This window comes from Diplotaxodon limnothrissa, linkage group LG3, assembly GCF_057381915.1.
Source record: "Diplotaxodon limnothrissa isolate DT_005_m linkage group LG3, D_limnothrissa_male_GT1.1, whole genome shotgun sequence".
Taxonomy (NCBI): domain Eukaryota; kingdom Metazoa; phylum Chordata; class Actinopteri; order Cichliformes; family Cichlidae; genus Diplotaxodon; species Diplotaxodon limnothrissa.
The window spans coordinates 49,010,813-49,031,341 of record NC_140598.1 but is presented as its reverse complement, the minus strand read 5'-3'; the positions used below and the strand labels follow the sequence as shown (position 1 = coordinate 49,031,341).

The 20,529-nt window shown below is 41.6% G+C and overlaps 1 protein-coding gene and 1 non-coding gene across 2 annotated transcripts; both read left to right on the top strand.

Annotated features, from left to right (window-relative positions):
- Positions 1–3,653: 3,653 nt before the first annotated feature.
- On the top strand, positions 3,654–3,736 carry trnal-cag (transfer RNA leucine (anticodon CAG)). Its single transcript has one exon. It is a non-coding gene; the product is annotated as a tRNA-Leu (tRNA).
- Positions 3,737–6,230: 2,494 nt separating this feature from the next.
- Positions 6,231–18,744, top strand: shtn2 (shootin 2). The gene is made up of 17 exons (XM_085350785.1): positions 6,231–6,290; positions 7,113–7,162; positions 7,518–7,578; positions 7,774–7,868; positions 7,963–8,176; positions 8,296–8,393; positions 9,446–9,527; positions 9,975–10,069; positions 13,090–13,224; positions 13,317–13,470; positions 13,740–13,878; positions 14,090–14,151; positions 15,588–15,685; positions 15,812–15,832; positions 15,932–15,985; positions 16,127–16,277; positions 18,587–18,744. The coding sequence occupies exons 1-17, from the start codon at positions 6,251–6,253 to the stop codon at positions 18,742–18,744; spliced, it is 1,707 nt and encodes a 568-aa protein (XP_085206911.1). The 5' UTR covers positions 6,231–6,250.
- The last annotated feature ends 1,785 nt before the right edge of the window (positions 18,745–20,529 follow it).

Sequence of the window (20,529 nt, the reverse complement as noted above, 5' to 3'; positions counted from 1 at the left end):
CAGGGCACCCTGCAGACTCGGCTACTGGCAACAGCAAGGGATGACGTGAACGCCAAACTGGAGTCCATCACAGGTCAACTGCAGGTATGCGAGTCAGACCTTCTGAGGAGGGTTTCACTTTTCTCTCTTCTTTATAATTGACTCTTTTCTCTCTCTTTCAGCTCCTTGTCTCAGAGTGAGAGGGATTTGAAGCACAAAGGGAGGAACTTGTCGTTTGGTTGGCTGATATGGATGTCCGCCTGAGAGGTTGACCAGCTGACAGGAAACACCAGTGAAAAACTGAAACAACTGCAGGTGTGGGCTTGTTTTGATATGACATATATTTGATATGAAACATACGTCAGAGACATTATCCTAAACTGGACTAACCAAGGACCATGAGTACAACATGAAACGTACATTACATAGTGTAAGGCTGAAGTTCATTGATCATTTTAATCATAAACTTGTTGTTGAAATATTTTTACTGAACATGCAAACATCTGCTGATGAAAATGTGTTGATTTATTGGTCTGTTATGAAGCTATTGCTATTTCTAATGTGTTTTATCACTTTCTGATGTTTTATTAATTAAACAATACATGTATTATTTGTTGTGTTATCTGTAGATATAGTATTTATATATATTTATTTATAGTATAGCCAATATATTTAATTATTACTGTTTAAAACACTAATATGTGACATGTATTAGTAGTGATGTTGTGCTGAGGGTTAAAATGCCTTTTTGTCTTTTGGTAACTACAAAATGACAATAAACCATTAATATATGTCTATGCTGTGCTCGTATTTATTTTACCCTACTCAAATTCAATTTATGATGCATTTTATTTTGAAAGATTTAAAATGGTTTTTTAAAGAACCACTCAAAAAAGGTTCTTTAAATGGTTCTTTTAAAGAACCATTTGAAGGAGCTTTTTAAAAATGGTTCTTTAAAGAACCATTTTTAAAAAGGTTCTTTGAAAAACCATTAAAGGTGCCCCAAAGAACCATTTCTTGATGGTTCTTTGGGGCACCTTTAAAGGTTCTTCAATGAACCACTGAAAGAAATGGTTCTTCAAAGAACCATTGTTTGAAAGGTTGTTTGTGGCACCAAAAAAGGTTCTTCTATGGCATCAGTCTAAAGAACCACTTTTGGTTCCAGTTGGCACCTTTATTTTTCTGAGTGTGTAGTAGCGGATTATATAGCACAGTTCCATGAATGCACACAAATCCATGATAACATCAAGTGGTACACGTGGCCCAAATCCTAATATCCCATTAATCCCTTCTGGCTCCTACCAGATGGTCAAAGGGTAGTTTAGGGTCATAGAAAATTATGTTCTTCTGCTGAAGGTGATGGTGTGTGTGTGTGTGTGTTTGGACACAAATGTAATGGTTTGCACGCAGATTTTTATGAAAGGGATGGGAGAAAATGTGAGCGAGGATGAAGAAGAAGAAGAAAAAAAGGGAAGTCTCACATCAGAGAGAGTCGGTGGAGCTGGTGGCGGCTTCCCTGTTTGTTTGTTTGTTTGTGTTTGCCGAGTACAGTGGAGTCACCAGGAGGCCAGCAGTGTCTGTGAGGCTATTCTGTCATAACGCATCCCGTCTCCCATCTGCAAACACACTCCATCTTTGCTCCCTCTCCCCTTTCGGCGGTCGGAGCATCCTCCTCTCTGAATTCCCAGAAATCTAATCTGTCATTGTTCTGCTAAAAAAAAAAGCAACCCAAAAAAACATTTCCTTCTTACTATTTGTCTCTTAAAATGTTTCATTCCCTCCCTCTGCTGCCTTCCTGCCGAAAGCCTTGTCCTAACGCAACAGGTCACAACCCGGCTGACCTCTTGTTGACCCCAGCCTGACCTTTTGTGGGTTAGCATCTCTCCCTCTTATCTCCAGCCGTGGTACTGCTAAAAGCCTGGATAATCCAATCACGCTGTCATTAGTACTGAGCGGGCCCCGGAGCTGGAGCAGGTGAGTGGGAGCATTTGTGTAAATGTGTGTGTCCCTTTCCTTTTTTTTAAAATCTTTCCCTTTTGCTCAGATTCAGCTCATTTTCAAGCACAAACATGATGTATGTAAACCAGCAGATAATCACAGCCTCCACACCCCCACCTATATCAGATCAGTGGTGTTTAAACCCCCAGTGATCACCTCAGTGTGGTGTTGTATCCTAACCCACGTGAACGTCGTGGACCCTCTGCTTTTTCAAACAGCACAGTCGATGGGAGCGGATGCAGATGAGGGCGGTGTTGCCAGGACTGAGATTTTCAGGATGGCAGGCATGTGTGGTGCCCCAGCCAATCACGGAGAGGATGCTCACAAAGACTCGCAAAATCACCATGATCTCTGCCTCCGTGAAGAAAAACTTTAATCCCCTGAGTGAGAGAGAGCCGGTGACTCGTAACGGCTTTAAAGAGCAATTAAAATTTTTAGTAAGACGCTGCTTTTTTAATTGGATCTCTATTATTGTTTCATGCCTTTCACCGTGGCAGTGTCTCCCTTTCGAGCTCAGTGGAACCTACCTGATTAATTATGAATAAAGCAATAATGAGCATAGCCCTCTTTAACCCGAGTGCAACCTGCATATGACACATTCTTTAATTAAACCGAGCACTTTAATTACATTAAAATTGGGCATACTATTTTTACTGCGTAGACACTCTGTTCAACTCCTTGCTTTGTTCTTTAGATACTCTTTATGCAGTCTTTTTTTCAATCCTTTTAGTATCTCATGCAAGATATAATACTTTATTGCCTTGCTTCTAAAAGACCTGACCAGGCCACTGCAAGTGGTATTCTATGTGAATTACCATCCAAGGTCTCAGTGATGCGAAACCTTCTCTGCAAAACGAGTTGAACTCCTGTGGGGAAATAATGAATCATTTATCTATTTTTTGGATGACAGGAAAGTGGTCAGGTCTAAATCACCACTCACATCAGCCTCTAAACTAGCCGTTGGCTTCATTTCCTGTATTCTGTTCAAAGTTTTGTAGTTTTGTTTTGTGATTGGCTGGAACACACAGCACAAACTCACAGCTGGATGCAGACTACAGCATCCAACCTCCACGTGTATTGCGCTGGAATATTTCAGAGCTGGAAGCAGTACAGGCCAGTATCACTGATATCATTATTTGATGAATCATCATTTATTTGCAAATATTCTGAACGCATTTTAACGAGCTCTAAATCACTGTGATTTTTACTTTCAACAATAATTATTTAAAACAATAAAACACATTGATATTTGAGGTACATTTTATTGATTTCCAAATAAATTAATGTATATCTTTGTAACACAGTTCAGTGGGCTACATGTTGATGTTAAAGGACTGAAATAAATATTGATAGTATAAGTTTAGTATCGATCCAGAACTAATAAGGTGCAGGTATGATGCTATCGATCTGCCCACCTCTGCTGTGTAAGCAGCGGCAGTTACACTGTCACATTACACCGTCGAGGTAAATGTCAAACGGCTGCAGGTTTGAGAGCGAGCGTGTCTATCACGTGGTAAACGAGCAGCAACTTGAACTTTCGCTTCCTTATCTTCACAGGAGCGGCTCTGTTGACGCTTTCATTGTCTTTTATCTAAATGCGCTACAGGCAGAATCGTGGGAAAGTCCCATCATCATATATGCACTGTTCCGTTTCTAAAACTTGCGCTATCACCTAAGTCAGGATGGCCGAGCGGTCTAAGGCGCTGCGTTCAGGTCGCAGTCTCCCCTGGAGGCGTGGGTTCGAATCCCACTTCTGACAGTAACTTTTCACAAGCAGCACGAACAGCTTGCTCTCCTCGGGGTTGGTTAGAATCTGTTAGTTAACACGCCGCCGTGTTCAGGGTTAAAAATGTCGCGTTTTAGTCAGCTGTTCACGGGGTGGCATCAAGTGTCATCCGTCAACACTCTCAAAACGCAGGTGCTGCTATAACTTCGCTCTGTGAGAATCAAGTCCGATTGATTTTAAGTGATAACCTGTTTATTGGATTTGTTAAGAGGAAACCTGAGCGGCCTTTCACAGCTCTGGCCAGTAACCAGTAGCTCGAACCTAAAATAGAAAACTTTCCAGCTCTTGCACACATGCAGGCTGGGAAACACAGCTGACAGCATGAAGCACTGTGACTTTACCCCAGTGAAAGAATGAAAAGGTTTAATATAGCAGAAATATAAAAATACGACTGTCAACGAGGATAAATGAATAAATAACTAAATAAATAAAGACATTCAGTGAACAAAGAGCATAATAACTGACATAAATAATAAAAAATGCTGCATTCATAAACTGTTTGATGGGAAAATTGTGGACCCCTATTATTATTATTATTATTATTATTATTATTATTATTATTATGCTTCAGTCTAAAAATTCGGACTTGCAAATATAAAGTATTCAGATGCGTTGGGCCTGAAAATCTGGTTAAAATATTCTTATTTATTTACAAAGTACTCCTAAAAATATTTATTGTATAATGCCATTACTTTCTTTTTTTTGTATTTTATAATATAAAATCTTAATAACTGTATATTAAGTTATTGAGGGATATTCTTACATGTGTATTTTGTTATGTTGTCGTTTATTGTCTTTACATGGGGATGCTCACAGCAGGCGTTACAGTTCCTGTGAAAACACTTTTATCTGCTCATGATGACACTGTGTTGAATTTCTTGGTTAAAATTTGAGTGTTTAGGAGATCAGACCAGAGTTGCCAGTTGGGTCGTTTTAAATTATACGAACGTCGACTCCCAGAAGATAGTTTTAAATGCTTGAAGTCGTTGTTGGTCATGCTTTCAACCCAGCTTTATTCTATTAGATAATATGAACTAAAATAACCTGCTATAATAAATAATCATTACATGTTGATTAGTAAACTAGTAAAGGAGCATTTCACCAAATCACAGGATTCAGCTTTTTATGTCTAAAACTGTCCTGCACATTTTTTGTAACAACTTTTCCTCGTATGTTTGACAAATGACAGAAAAAGTAAAACAAAGAAACATGAGTAATATCAGGACCAAAGGTTGAGTGAGACCCAAAGCCATCCTTGTTTAGTCTCTTTGGATGAAAAATAAAACCTGCTGGTTTTCTAATCTGTCTCTATTTAATCAGAAGATTAAATATTCTGGTTTTTAATGAGGTTTTCTGACACTGATGCACACTGTGAGAAACACCAGACAACGGCTAATCTTAAGTGACAATTTCACCTTTATTAGCATGGTGAAAAATCATTAGTAAAGGTCAGGGTGACAGGCTGGAGGAGGGCTTGGTGCTCAGGTGGTGCCTGTAAAGAGAGCAACACACTGAGAGAGAGACGACAAGGATGTCCCTCTGCAGTGAACCACAGCAGATCTCTGTACTTGAGCTGCATATGCGCACCGAAAGTGATTGAAAAGCATTTCAATGAGATCCTTTGATTAGCATCCTGCTTTCATCAGGAATTATTGAAAATAATCATTGTCCCAGTGTTTGTGCTGGAAATGATGAATGCCAGCGTGTCGAGGGATTTAAAGAGAAACTACTTTCTGATTTTAATTGACATAAAATAAAGAAGCCAGTGGACACTTTGCTAATTTATTTCACAAGCTGGCTTCTTGGAGCATTATTTGACTCTCTTCCAACAATAATAGCTGTAATTATGGAATTAATAAAGACTGAATAAAAGAGGAGTGAGGGTTCAGAAATGAGAAGTTTCTGTATGATTCACAGTAGAGAAATACGTGTCATCAGCATCACCATCATGCTCCCACCCATCGTTGTCATCTCCTGAATTATTACGCAGAAACGTGGCTCCTGTGGCAGATGTCTGATGCCTCAGAGGTCATGAACTCTGAGTGCAGATGCTGATGGAGGAGTGAAAGCAGCTTTGCCTTTGCCTCAGCTCCTTGAGTGACGTTGATCGTGCAGCAGAGAGACAGTGTCCTCCCTTAAAGACCACATGCATGGATTTTCCCCCTTTATATTATATGAAACAAAAAGGGAGGGGTGGGGGTGTTATCTGTAATATCCAGCATCATTATTTGCATTAAGATATAATCTCATCCTTTTCATAAACTCTGGAGACGTGGTCTTGTGATTAGTAAGAAGCTTTCGGCCGTACGCCAGGGGAAGGTTCCTCTTTTTCGAATCCTGGAAGTGGGGGAGGGTTTAAGCTGAAATTCCCTTCTGCTTCTTTCATAATAAAGCTGTTCAGGAGAAAGTTGTGTTTTTGTGTGTGTGCTGGAACGTGTAGCTCTTTTTTTTGTTTACTAAAGAGCGAAAAGTTGAAAGCATTGCAGGATGTGGGTACAAGATGAGGATGAGGACACTGCGGCTGCAGGTAAGACTCAATAATCTGGCCCTAAAGAGGTGCTGAAGGAGCTAAATAAAAGTTTCAGCGTTTAAAACGTCAGAAAAATAAAAAAATTTTACATTGCGAGGATGTTCATTGTGTAGGTTTTCTAGTTGATGCACATTTTTTGTGTTTGATTGTTTACAACAGCTTTTGTTACCAGCTAAATTCGACTGTGTAAAATAAAATAATGCTAAAATTTCACTTTTGATCTCATTGCAACTAAATCTTTTTTGACCCCCGCACAGCTGTCATGAAGTCGTACAGAAATGAGGAACATTTTTTCTGCTTTAAAACTCAGCATTTTAATGTGAGGGTCTGTTGGTAATGACTTGCTTTTGGAGCCGGCCTCTCTGGCAGTGAGTTTCTTACGCCTCAGTTTTTAAACAGCTTAAACAAAAGACATATGAGGGATTAATCTGTGACTTTTGGAGGTGCTGCTACACGTGTTGTTTAACCTGCACAAGCAGTGTAGTAGTTTTGGTTTCATAGGTAATGTGCTGCAACAGGAATGACTATTCTGATCTGACGCTCAGCAAGAAAGAGGATTCTTTCTTTGATTTCAACACTGCTGACTCCTTAGTCTGTAGGACAAAGTGAAGTAACAATGGGAAACTTCAGTGAGTCACAGGCCACGGAAAGCGAAAACCTCTAAAGGTTCCTCATGTGATTTCCACTTCCCGTATTCCTCGCAGAGCACAACAACCTCATGGAGTTTCTCTTCTATTCATTCTGATCTTTGGTCGTCTGCCAGTGTCTTTTTTTTCAGGTGCCATTTCACAATATAAAGTGTCATGTTTTTGCCCGCAGACTCGGATGAAGAGTGTGCTTTCTCCTCCGAAGATGAGGAAGACCTTCAGGTACTGATGTGACTGACACCTTTCACAGGAGGGATCGCTGAGCCCTGCTCAGGCTGGTGTACTGCTAGCTTGATGGAAGGGAAAAATTTGACTGACTCTGGTTTAGAAATCTTCCCCGTGTGCCAAGAGCCTGCTATTATAGAGAAAGGATAAAAATGAAATGACACAAAAATTAAACAAAATTGCCAAATCAAAATGGTCTAAAAAGCGCATAAACGTGATTACGTTGAAACGTAATTTGGCGCCTCAGCTGTCTGATAATGGAATAAAATGTGAATGAAAATCAGCTGCGTCAATTTGCCGTTGCTTGATTGATCTCTTTCTTCCGTTTTGCTGGTTGACATTTGATTGCCAGTGGCACATCCTGGAGAAGCAGAGGGACGAAGCCAATCACAGGCTGTCGGAGTTGGAGGAAGGTGAGACTCTTCACTTCAAATATCAACGTTGTTTACATGTTTTTTAAATGACAGGACTGTGGGACAAACAAATGAGGAGCTTTCGCACAGGAAATTGTCATGAATGTGTTTGTTTTGTGTGTTTTCTGAATGATTGTATCCTCTTCAGTATGCTTATATGAAGAGCTCGTGACTGACCACTGTGCTCTTTATCAGCTTCCAATCAGCTCCTGAAAGAGATCAACGTGCTGGAGATCCAGTTCCAGATAGAGCGCTCCTGCAGGGAGAGCGCTGAGGCACTGGCTCTCAAAGTATGTCTGTTAACTACTGGACTCTTTTTCCTTTCCTTTCCTTTTCTTCAGCACCTGAATCATCAGATCTCTATTTGATCTGGTTTTTCCCCAGGTGACCAAAGAGAACAAAGTCCTGAAGAGAAAGAGCCAGATGTTGATGCCACTCATCGCTGAACTACCTGAAAACCTGCCTGATGTGACCTTTGACCCTGCGGTTAATGGTGACGAGGTGGATGGTGACGAGGTGGATGGTGACAAGGTGGATGGTGCCGGAGGGAGCAGCAGCGAGGAGATGCTGCTGCTTGAGAGTCAAGCCAAGATCACAGGTTAGCTGGCACTACCCATGATATGAAAACAGCTATTTTGAAATTAGAATGGGAAAAAATAGAAAATGAAATCTTGTTATTTGCTTTGTTTTGTTTTTTGTTCCTGTCATGTGTGTCAGAGCTGCAGGCGTCTGTTGACGGTCTGCTGGCTGAGAAGCTTAAACTGGAGCAACAAGTGGAGGATCTGACCAGTGAGCAGACGCAGCTCAGAGAGCAGGTAATGTAGACAGTGTTTTTATATTTGTGGAGTCTGAGCACTTAAAGCAGGGATGGGGAACTCCAGGCCTCGAGGGCCAGTGTCCTGCAGGTTTTAGATCTCACCCTGGGCAAACACACCTGACTCAAATGATTAGTTCATTCCCAGGCCTCTGGAGAACTTCAAGATATGTTGAGGAGGTCATTTAGCCATTTAAATCAGCTGTGTTGGATCAAGGACACATCTAAAACCTGCAAGACCCCCCACCCCTGTCTTAAAGAATCCTACCAAACACAGTATGTAAAGATGCCTTAAAGCTACATTCTTTCTAATAGCCAGCAGGGGCCGACTCATCTAGCTATAAAATGAAATGTAATGGAATTAATGGGGAAATGGCCTGTGGCTCCCTTTACCCCGACCCTGAGTAAACTCTTTTTCACTCTATGGTCTCAATCATTTGTTTAAAGTCTTATTGAATAATACATGTTGTCCATTTAGCAAATTATGGTTCCAATTAGTGTTCAGGAGGTCAATAAACAGCCTTTTATATCACCCGTTGTGGCCGTTGCAATCTGCTGGTGTGAGCTTGTCGTGCACTTTTTTGATTTTTATCTCCTGGTGCTTTTGCTGTGGCCGGGTTGAAGACATGATTCTGACAGTTTTTACCACACACAGGAGCTCAAAGATGATTCAGAAGGAGATGTTGAAACAGTATGAATCAGATTCTTTGGAGAAACTTTAAAATAAGGTTTGCATGACGCTGTAATGAGTGGTGACACCTGCAGTCTCTCCCAGCACTCAGAACTGTTGGTCAGATCCGCCCTCGCTCATCGAGTCCAGTTTCAAAAAGCTCAATGCTTTAAAACAAGACTTTGCAAACCAGCGAGTGACATCCATCTTTCATGTACAGTCAAAGGGACTGGCTGCTTTGTGAAAGCGAACCTTACAGCTGCTTCTTTGTTACAATAAAACAAATGTAAATCATCAAACCATAAGACTATAACATGTCATAATGTTGAAGTTCGTGTTTTCTGTGTGTGTGTGTGTGTGTGTGTGTGTGTGTGTGTGTGTAGCTTGCTCTGGAGGTTGCAGAGAAGGAGGCCATTCTGAGGAAACTGAACAAACAAAGCAAGACTGTAAATAAACTCAAACGAGGTAAGTCCTGAGATGAGACTGAAGACTGAAGATTACTTTCATTATTGATTCACTTAAAAAATCCTTTCATGAATCAACAGACTTGAGATTATTCATTTTTGTGGTTCATTAATTTTTCAGTGTAACAACAGTCCAGCTTTTGAGTGCAATTAAAGGAGCATGTCACTGAAATTACACACAAACCAACACACACACACACACACACACACACACACACACACACACACACACACACACACCACTTTTCTCTAGTTATGCAATTTTTTTCCATCTTATAGACATATCTGAGCCATATTTGGTACATTGTGTATTTTTAATTCATAAATGACATTCACCCTAAACCATTATGCAATCAGGAGTCTGCTTGCTTCTAAATCAAAAGCATCATAAATTCGTCATTAATATTTATTTTGTGTGTCTCCCCCTCCCCCTCGTGTGCACACCCAGTGTCCCAGCTTGTCACCGATGAGTTCACAGAAATGTCTCAGAAGCTGGAGCTGGAGCAGGGCCTCCGGCAACACGCTGAAGTCTTAGCCACCCAGGTGCGAGCGCGTGCGTGTATTTGTGTGTGTGTGTGTGTGTTTGTGTGTGTGTGTGTGTTTTCAGCACTGGACAAAACATTTTGTCATATATGTCATCACACCTATATATACTGAGGGTGACAGGTCGTGCCACAGGAACGGGACAAGGAGTGTTAGCGCTGACCTTCGGGCGGGTGTGGGGAACGGACGGACACTCCAGTGAAAGGGGAGGGAGGGGGATGCACACACACACACACACACGTTTCTGCTGTCGCACCGCAGCTGATGTGGCGGGACAGCACAAGAGGTCTCCATTCAACGTTTCTCACACCGACGACACTTTGGTCAAATGTGTGTCGCCTCTATGAAGAGACAAGACAAAAGCACACACGCACTTGTACACATTGACGAAAAACATCAATTCACTTAAAAAACACACACACATACCCAAGCAGAATACACACAAACACACACACACAGCACAGTTGTTGCAGTCCCAGCTGCTCCCATAATGAAGGGCTTTTCTTTCCAAAAAAAAAAAGCTGTCTCTCTTCCCATTTAGCCCCTCCCTGCACCATAATTAGTGGTCATCACTGCCGCCGAAGGAGAATAGTGGTCTTTAAGCACAACCTGTCTTCGCCTGACACCTTTATGTTTTGCCGAGCATATAGCAATTGTCGCTTTTGTGCGCAGCCTCCTCCATTTACTGGACAGGCGCACAATGGGCTTCCTCACAGGGGTCCTTACCTGTGAAAAGGACCCCCGACTCTCCACACAATTCAGCCCCTTTACTCTCAATTCATGGTAAAAGACCCCCCTGCGCTGAATGCCTCTTGTGTGCACCACTATTTGTCTGTTTTCATGTGTTTTGAAAACAACAACCATTCACACCTCTCCTGTGTGATGCACGGTGGTATAATGATGCGGGGGCCTCAAACAGGAAACGATTTGGAGCTTTTTTTTTTCTGTGTGTGCTTCTTTGTTCCTTTGTGTTGCAGTGTGTGTGCTCGGGGTGTGTGTGTGTGTTTGTATGTATGAAATAATTGTGCTAATTGCTGTGCGAAAATTGGTCTCTGCTAAAGGGAGCCCACAGATTGAAGCGGTGTAATTTGCAGCGCGGAGCCTCGTGCTGCATGCTCTGACACCAAGCTGCTGCTTCAGTTTACTATCAGTCCCGATAGTAAAAACACAGAAATGAAAACCTCATTTTCTTACACTTCCTGTTCTCTGATCACGGACCTGCTCTCAAAAAAAAAATCTAGAAAATCTATCAGAGAGACGCCCATTATAAGCAGAGTGCACCGAGGTCACGTCCCTTGTATTGTTTTGAGGGGAATTAAAGGGTATTAGGGGCAGTTACACACAAAATAACACGTAGCAGGTTTTCTTAGCTGGTTTTATTTTGGATCTGGCTATTTGTGTCATTTAAATTAACCATCACCACCACACCAGACCATCTCTAAGGTTATAATTATCTCTGTCAGGATACTTCTTTAGGTGTGGTCAGCTTTTTTTTTTTTTTTTTTTTTTTTTTTTGTGTCACAGTGTTTTGGTTGGGGAACACATTACAAGACTATGTGGACAAAGTACTGTGCCACCTACAGATGATATCAACAGCAGCTGCTCAGCTGTGGACCCCCATGTCAGGAAATGACATGGGGGTCATGTAATGTAATGTAATGACATCTCGGTTTTGATGTCATTGTTGTTCTTTTCCCGTTGATCATGTTTTGTTTCCTGCCTTTCTTTGTCCTACATGCTTCCACTTCCTGTTTTACTTTGGCAACTGCTTTTCCTTGCGCGTCTCCCGTGCCTTGATTTCCTGTCTCTGTCTTCTCTCTGAATGACTGATCCTTCCTGTGTCTAATTCAACAGTCTGTGTGCATTAGAGGCGAGCTCCTCGATCCAAATATCGATAGCACCGATACCAATGTTGGTATTGGTATTCGATCGATACCAGCACGACACAATTGTGCTAATTGTTGTGGAAAATTTAGTGGTCATAAATATGCGTTCAGAATTAGCATCCAGCTCAAAAATCATGACAAACTGCTCTGTCCTACATAAGCTGTCTTTACGGTACTGTTATCGGTATTGGTATCAGCAATCCTGGCTTTGTATTTACTTGGTATCAGATCAATAGTAACATTTGCAGTATTGCGATGCATGATCATTCTGCACTTCTTTTGGCTACACATGTGCATTACTTCTCTTAACCACTTATCCAAGTTAGTGATAGAGGAGCTTGAGGATCACAGGGGCCCAGCTCACCCTGACCAGGCTGCTGGTTTGTCACATGGTCAACACAGAGAGACACACCTGCAGCCAATTTGCAATCACCAGTTAACCTAATGCTCATATTGCTGGAGACGAGAGGAAACCAGAAAAACAACTGGCACATGGAAAATGTTTGAATACACGAAAGCTCCAGCCATTCAGAAGGTTCAAACCAAGAAGCCTCTTGCTGTGAGACAACAGTGCTAACTGCGCCTCCCTTATTGGTTCGAAAACTAATCAAATCTGCTCAAACCCAGCATTTTGCCTATATAACTGTGTGCACAACTAGCACAACATTAACACATGTCACAAACGCCTGTGCAAAAGAGCACTCTGCTGATTGAGGAGATCTACACAGCAATGATTAAGCACAGCTGGTGTATTCATTTTCCACAGCAGAGAAGAAAGAAGCACATTTTCCAAACGATTCAAGGCAAAGTCTGACATTTTTTTTTGTCACAATGCGAGAACAATGATGCTTTGTCTCACAGAAAATAATCCTGTTCGCATTGCCGCTACTCTTCAGTGAAGCCGATGAGTAATACGTAACAAAGCTTCAAAGTCATTGTTCAGTCAAATGCTGGTTTGACAACCACCTGCTGGGAGACAATCAGCAACCAGTCCTTTAGATCTCACTTCATCTTTCCTCTAATTATGGTTCATTGTCAGTGATGTATTTCTTTTCCATTTTCTTAGAAACAAAGAATCCAAATATGTGTTGAAATTGTCAAAGCTCCATTTGTTTCTCCCCCCCCCCCCATCAGATGATCCTGGAGCAGAAGGCGGCCCAGGCCTCAGAGACAGACCTGAAAATGCAGGTGCAGCTGGAGCAGGCACTGCAACAGATATCCCAACTTAGCACAGCCCTGTGTGACATACAACTCTACTACCAGGACCGGGTGGGTAAACGTGATCACTGAGAGTGTCACGATAACAGAACATAGTGGAAATAACTGATATCTTCATCATGCCTCTGCTCTCCTGTGATCAGTTAAAACAGAGCCAGAGTGCTGTGGAAGAGAGCAGTGCCCTCTCTGAGCTGCAGAACCTGAGAGAGCAGCTGGAGAAGAGCGAGGAGGAGAGGAAGACTTTAGAAACTCAGCTATCTGACGCTAACAGCTTGGTCGCCCGGCTCCAGGAAGAAGGTACTCCCTTGTGCCTGAAGATACGACCTTATCACAACAAAATAACTGTACATGACATGGAATACATTTTAGAAAAGTCTTCTGATGTCTTAGAAATATTCAGGTTCTCTTGAAGCAGTGATTGGAGGTCATCACCTTCAAACGGATGTGCAACCAGTGATTCGCTTCCAGCCTCATCAGTTTGAGCACCGGTGCATTAAAGAGACTTTTAATCAGCTCATCCATATCAGCTTTTGTTATTTCCCATTCTCTATTCTCTTTCTTTTTAGTGAAAGAGTTACAACAGACACTCAACAGCGATGATAAAAGTGATGAACCAGGAGAGAAAGCCATTCCTGACTTCGTTCCACTGTCTCCTCTCCCTCCTCCGCCTCCTCCACCTCCTCCGCCTCCCACTACTGTTACCAAGTATGAAAAACATAAGCCATAGCTTCGTCTACTACTAAGAATACAAGTCTAAGTTTCACAGGATGGTTTCAGATATTGAATGCACATCAGCTGAGTTAAGTTGGTTGTGATTATGCTGGTGAGGATGATGTTTTAATATTAAATGTCCATATGTAAAACTCAATGGTCGACTGATTTCAGAGACATAATCCCTTTCTCTGCCTCCCGCTAGCTTTAAGGATTTCCTGAAGAGCAGGAAGAAACATGGTGCCAAGGCTGCTGATGATTTAAACAGTACGTCTAACCACACGCAACATAACCTTCAGCATGAAGCACTGAGATTTAACAGGGACTCTGCTTTAATCTTAGATTATCGACGAGATCCCTCATCTTGATATATGTCCTGTGTTCCTGGAAAGCATCTTAATTTTTTCAGGCAGTAATTCTACAGCATCTCTTCTTTGCATAAAACATTTGATGGAACAAACATACAAAACACGCAAATATACACAGACCCCTGACAGTGCAGTAAATAGCACAGATTATGTCTTCATCATGACACCTGTTAGTAGGTGGGAAATATTTGGGTGCAAGTGAACATTTTACCATGAAAGTTGATGCTAGAAGCAGAAAAAATGGGCAAGCGTATGGATTTGAGTGATTTTGACTCACTGTGATGGCTAGATGACTGGGTCACAACATCTCTAAAATTGCAGCTCTCGTGGGGTGTTCAGAGACTCCCGTGGTCAGTGTCTATCAAAAGCTGTCCAAGGAACAGCGGTGATGCGGTGACGGGCTCATGGATGGCCAAGGCTCATTGATTCACATTGAGCGAAGGCTGACCTGTGTGGTCTAAACAGACGAGCTACTGTAGCTCAAATTGCTGAAAATGTTCTGATAGAAAGAGAGCATCACAATTTGTTGAGTATGGTCCGCAAAGCCACAGACCAGTCAGGGTGTCCATGCTGACCCATGTCCACCTCTGAAAGTACCAACAATGGGCATGTGAGCATCAGAACTGGAGCATGGAGCAATGAAAGAAAGTGGCCTGATTTGAGAAATCACATTTTCTTTCACATCACATGGATGGCCAGTTGTGTGCATCAGTTACCTGGGGAACACCAGGCACCAGGATGCACTATGGGAAGAAAGCAAGTTGGCGGAAGCAGTGTGATGCACTGGGCAATGTTCTGCTGGAAGACCTCAGGTCCTGTCATCTATGTGAATGTTACTTTGAAATGTACCACCTACCTAAGCATTGTTGCAGACCATGTTCACCCTTTCATGTTAACAGAACTCCCTGATGGCTGTGACCACTTTCAACAGGATAATCTGTCCTGCCACAAAGCAAAAATGATCCAGGAACGGTTTGAGGAGCACAACAACGAGTTTGAGGTGTTGACTTGGCCTCCAAATTCCTTAGATGTCAATCCAATCGGGCATCTGTGGGATGTGCTGGACAAACAAGTCCATGGGGGCCTCAAATCACTTTTTACAGGACTTGTGAGATCTGTTGCTAACACAGCTACAGGGTCTAGTGGAGGCCCTGCCTTGATGGGTCAGGACTGTTTTGGCATCAAAAGGAGAATATTAGGCAGGCGGTCATAATGTTATACCTAAATAGTGGAAGTTGTCAAAATAGGGACAATACACCACACTGATTTAAAAAAAACTGTCATAGAAGACTAAGAAAGCAATCTCAGCACCAATATTCATTTTCATTACTTAAGAAGCAGCTCCCTTGTTGGACATGAAGGCAAGAGCAGTGGATGAAATGATGGAGAGAATAAAGAAAGGCATCGTCCTGAGACCTATGAAGAGAATACAGGTAGAAAAATCGCACTGTGAATTGACATTTGATATATGAGTGTTTTCCAAAGAAACTGATAAAAAAGCATAGCCTGCAGAAATAAATATAAACTCTGTCTCATAACCATCTAACTTCTTCCCACAGGAGGACGACAGTTCCTGGAAGGTCAGTTATCCCGCCGTTCTTCATTTTCTGTTATAACATAGCTGTGATCTGTGTCAGTGACAGATATTTGTTTTTTTGCAATCCACACTTTTCTTACAGGACCAGAAAAGTGACAACAGAAAGTCAGCCATCCTGGAGTTGAAAGGAATGCTGGTAATAACTATAAAATCAAATTTCACTGTGGGCTGAAAGTCACATCTGTGTTGCAAAAGAAAAAAAAAAACCTTACAGCCGTGAGCGATGCATGGCTTGATCTGCTGTGTTTGATCCATCTTTAACTATTTAATACATCAGGACAACATGAAGCGTCAGCACATCCGCAGAGTGCCATCCAGGAGGGGAACTGGCCGAAATGTGGGCGAAGCAGAGCTCCTGATGGTGCTCCAGAGGAGGAGGAGAGCAATGGGAGACAATCAGGAACCACCACCCTCAAATCAACCACAGGGTACGCTGACAAGCATGGTGTTTTCTTAACCATATACTATACCTGTACCTTCACAGTGTGACGCTGGCTAATTATAAATGGCCTGTCTGCCATTGATACATGAATGATTCATGCTTAATTAAGGCTTCAAAGAACAGAGAGTGATTTTACAACACTTGTTTTTGGAAAAAAAGCATCTATTATCACACAATATCCGATTTTGTTCTATCTAAAACATGAAAACATAGCTGCCAAAACGAATGCTGGGTTTTGTGCATGTGTTCCCACACTCAGCAAAATGACAGCTCAGGTGCCTTTATAATCTTATGACCTTCTAGAACTCTTTAATCAGCTTAAATTACAATGAGATCACAATAAATTGATTCTAATTTGTTTATTAGATTGTTTTCTTACATTATTTGTGCTTTCAGGTGCAAGGCACGAGCACAAACAGATGAATACACTTTTTTAGCCTTACCGAACACTCAAAGGTCTTTTAACTACAAGTCACACTTTAACTGTGTGCACTTGAGGCTCTTTATTTACCTCACATTTAGACCAATTTAGATCGCCATTTAACCCAACAAGTCTTTGGAGTGTGTGAGGAAGCCTTAGTCTCCAGAGAAAACCTGCTTCAATGGGTTTAACATGCAAGCTCCACACAGAAAAGCCCGACCAAGGATAAACACACCAGTCTTCTTGCTGTGAGGCGACAGTGCTAACCACTCCACCACCATGCCACCAGTTCTGATTCTGTGACTTCTGTGTGTCCTCTGTTGCTTATGTGCACCACATATAATTTCTATGCCAGGTATTTCAAACATAAGGTTGGGGAGACCAGAGTCTCCAATCTGGATTTTGTTCAAATATTTGTCATATATTAAAATGGGGCGCATTAACCTGAACTATAAGGGTTAAGTGGATCGGTCTTACTGTTGTTGTTTGTTAATTGTGTCTATTGTATATAAATATGATGCATTTGTTTCCCTGCTCAAAGAGGCCAGTTTAATTTGCCTTCCATATGTCCCACTCTGATATCTCATAAATGCTGTCAGATTGGGCACAAACATTCACTTTGACTCAAAGATGAGTGGAACTTGGTGGCGGAAGGTCAGCGTTACTCTGACCTCACAAAACAGCTTTGGACTTTACATGGAGACTTCATTTACCAACTAGACACAATTTCACAGAAATGTCTGATAGTGTAGAACGATGAAGATGTTACCATTTATATCAACCTGCTCTCATCTCAAGACATCGGATCCTGCCGTTTTGTCTGAAGCTGATGATGTCAGAGAAATGCAGTGGGTTCTGTTTGATAGGTCAAGACCTGCGAGGAAGTGGGAGTGACAGTGTTGCAGATCATCAGTGAGCCATTTCTTACCATCTGTTTAGGTTTGCTTTCACTTGCTGTTTATCTTAGCGTTGGAAATATACCCATTAAATCATAAACCCTGCACAGTGAAAAATAATGCATGTGTGTGTTCAATGCACATCAAAAATAACACACCCACTGCATTTAAATGTTTAATAAAGAAGGGTTTCTGTGCATAAATGACAAGCTGGGAGTGACATTTGTCTCCTGATTGCTGTGGGTGGCGTCTTGGCACCAAGATCTAAGGACACCTTTGCGCTTGTCTCCATGTCGCTAGCGGCTTGTGACAAAACTAAAAAGGTCAAAAGTCAACTTCACTGTGGCTACATTTCAGATGTGGTAGGGTACTGAATAGGTGACGCTGATTGGTTAAAGATCTTCTGTGCTGCTGGGTTGAAGACGTATGCGAGCCAGCCCTTCTGTAGTATTGATGGCTCTCATGATTATAACTTAGTCGTCCAAAAATAAATGCACGTGACACGTTTCATTAAACTCAAAGTGTTAGCGCAAATACCACATGAGTCTAGGGCAGATGTGAGTGGTCGGTGGCTTACAACCAGGAGGTTAGTTACAAATGCAAAGTGCCTACCAGGATGTAACCAGGACATATGCTTTTAGATGTTTTTCATTAGTTTAAAAAAAAGAGAGAAATTCTAGATGCCAGCTTTTAGTATTTGTTTGCATTAATACTTCTAATGATCTTCATCCACTTATTTTTAAAAAAGGAAAGAAGTTATGCAAATTCACTGTTAAAAGGGAAAGATACAGACACAAAAGGGAGAAATAACTGGCTCCCTTTCAGGCCGAGAGCCATTTCGCTCCCTCTGACTTACCTATATTTCCTAATCAGAGAAAACCTCTTTATTCTCTACCTGCTTTCAGTTGTTTTAGCCCACCCTTTAGCTCCCATTTTCAGACTCGTGCCTAAAATGAATATGCGGTGATCTCTGTGCAGATGTCCAACCAGGTTTGCCGTGTGTTCCAGTGGCAGGCGACGCTCCCTGGGCAGGTGAGAGCGGCAGCGCCCCTGTGCTCCGGAGGCTGAAGCAGAACCGAGAGAAGAGAGACTCTCGCATCAGAGCATCAGCACTGTTCATCAGTCACCAAGCCTGACAGCTGTGAGAGGAGGACATGCTGGTTGCTATTATTATTATTATTATTATTGTTATTATGATACTGCAGGTTTATATGACAATAGACCAAAGATGATTGAGCAAACTACGCATGTTTGACTTTAAAAGAATCCATTTTATCTTTACATCTTTCGGTATTTAAATGCACTGCCTCCTTGATGTCTTACAACAAACCAGCACTGCCTGACTTGCCTTGAAAATTTTAAATAAAAACTTTAGCTGTCAGCTCTCTATCCGACAGCAGTTGCTTGTGTTTGTTTTATTTTCTTGAGGGAATCCGAGGGTCAGGATTATATCGTAAACGAACATTAAATCTTGCATTTCCAGCTAAAGAAAAACAAAGAAAAGCATTTTTCAAATGCCGTTTAACCCAGGTCTATAAAAACCTTGTTGCGTGTCAAAGGAAATGGCACTCTTTCAGCCGTATTTAATAGTCAGCATCATCCCTTTCAGAAACTGGGATTTCAGCTGATCTAAGTGCAGAAAATAGATGGAAAATAGCCCGAGCCATTAAAGAAAACACTTGCGTGAATGTGATTGCCCGCTCCTCTCCCAAGGTGTCTGTCTCTTAAAGCTCGATCCAGCAAAAGAATAGTGGCAGCCATTCATTTGGACACATTAAAGCTGTCGCACCGAGAGCCCAGAGGTGCTGCTGAGATAAGAGCCTCGGGTGATCTGTGTGTGTCCCCCCTGAAAGTTTCTTTAAAATGTAGCAGGCTGCCTTTTGTTTTCTCACCTCCACACAGGTCCTGCATATATATGTGCGCATGCATGCATACATGAATGAATCCATGCACCTTCACACTGTGCTACCTGCCTCCCTGTCTATCTGCGTTTGTTAAAAGCGTTTGAAAAGAGGATGAAATTACTCCCACCTTTGACTTTGACACCATTTTACTGTCTTCACACTGTCTTCACATTATATATTTACTTTATTTAGCTCTGTACCAGAAGGTCTGCCTTTTCACTCTTAATCATGCATTTTTTATTGGTTTATATCTCAGTCTCAGAAGTGTCAGGCTTTGAGACATAGTGTGTACTCGCGTCTTTCTAGCTGTTGAATCCATGCACACAAAAGCTCGTGTCTAAGTGCGAGAGAAAGAAACGAAGCCCTCTGAAAAGGATCCTATAGATACAGATGATATTAAAGATGTGTCATTGACTCACACTGAGGTGAGATTCAAATAATGTAAATTAATTTTCCTCTTAATGTGTTTTTCTTTAACTATAAATGCGCGCTGATTTCCTTGCAATGAGCTCTAATCGTGGCTGCTATTAAACCCACTTCTAAGTCTACGTATCCTGAATCAAATTTAACTGAGCCAGTGGCCCATTCTTCAGAAACGAACACAGAGATCTGGTCTTCTTGGTTAAAACTAATTTTTGTATTCATCAGCTTCCTACAGGGGAGGCTGAAAAACTGCTTTAAGCTGCAGAATAAAATAATTACACAGATATCGTTAATCTAAAGTATATACAATGTGGCTACTTGGGGACCAAGAGAAACGAGGTTTGACGTCCTACTGCTGCTGATGTCTGTGGTTTGTATATTTAATTAACGGTGGAAATACTTAGAGCACACATTTTCCTCACTTTTTCTTACAGATTTCCTGCCATCATGAGCTATAGTAGGAAATATTTTGACTTCATAAGGATACATTTGGTCTTACAGCTGTGGAAGCCTGAAACTGCCATAATTAAACACGAATAAATAAAAAACTAAATAAAGAAGTAAAGAATACCCATTAAATAAATCTGCTTCTAT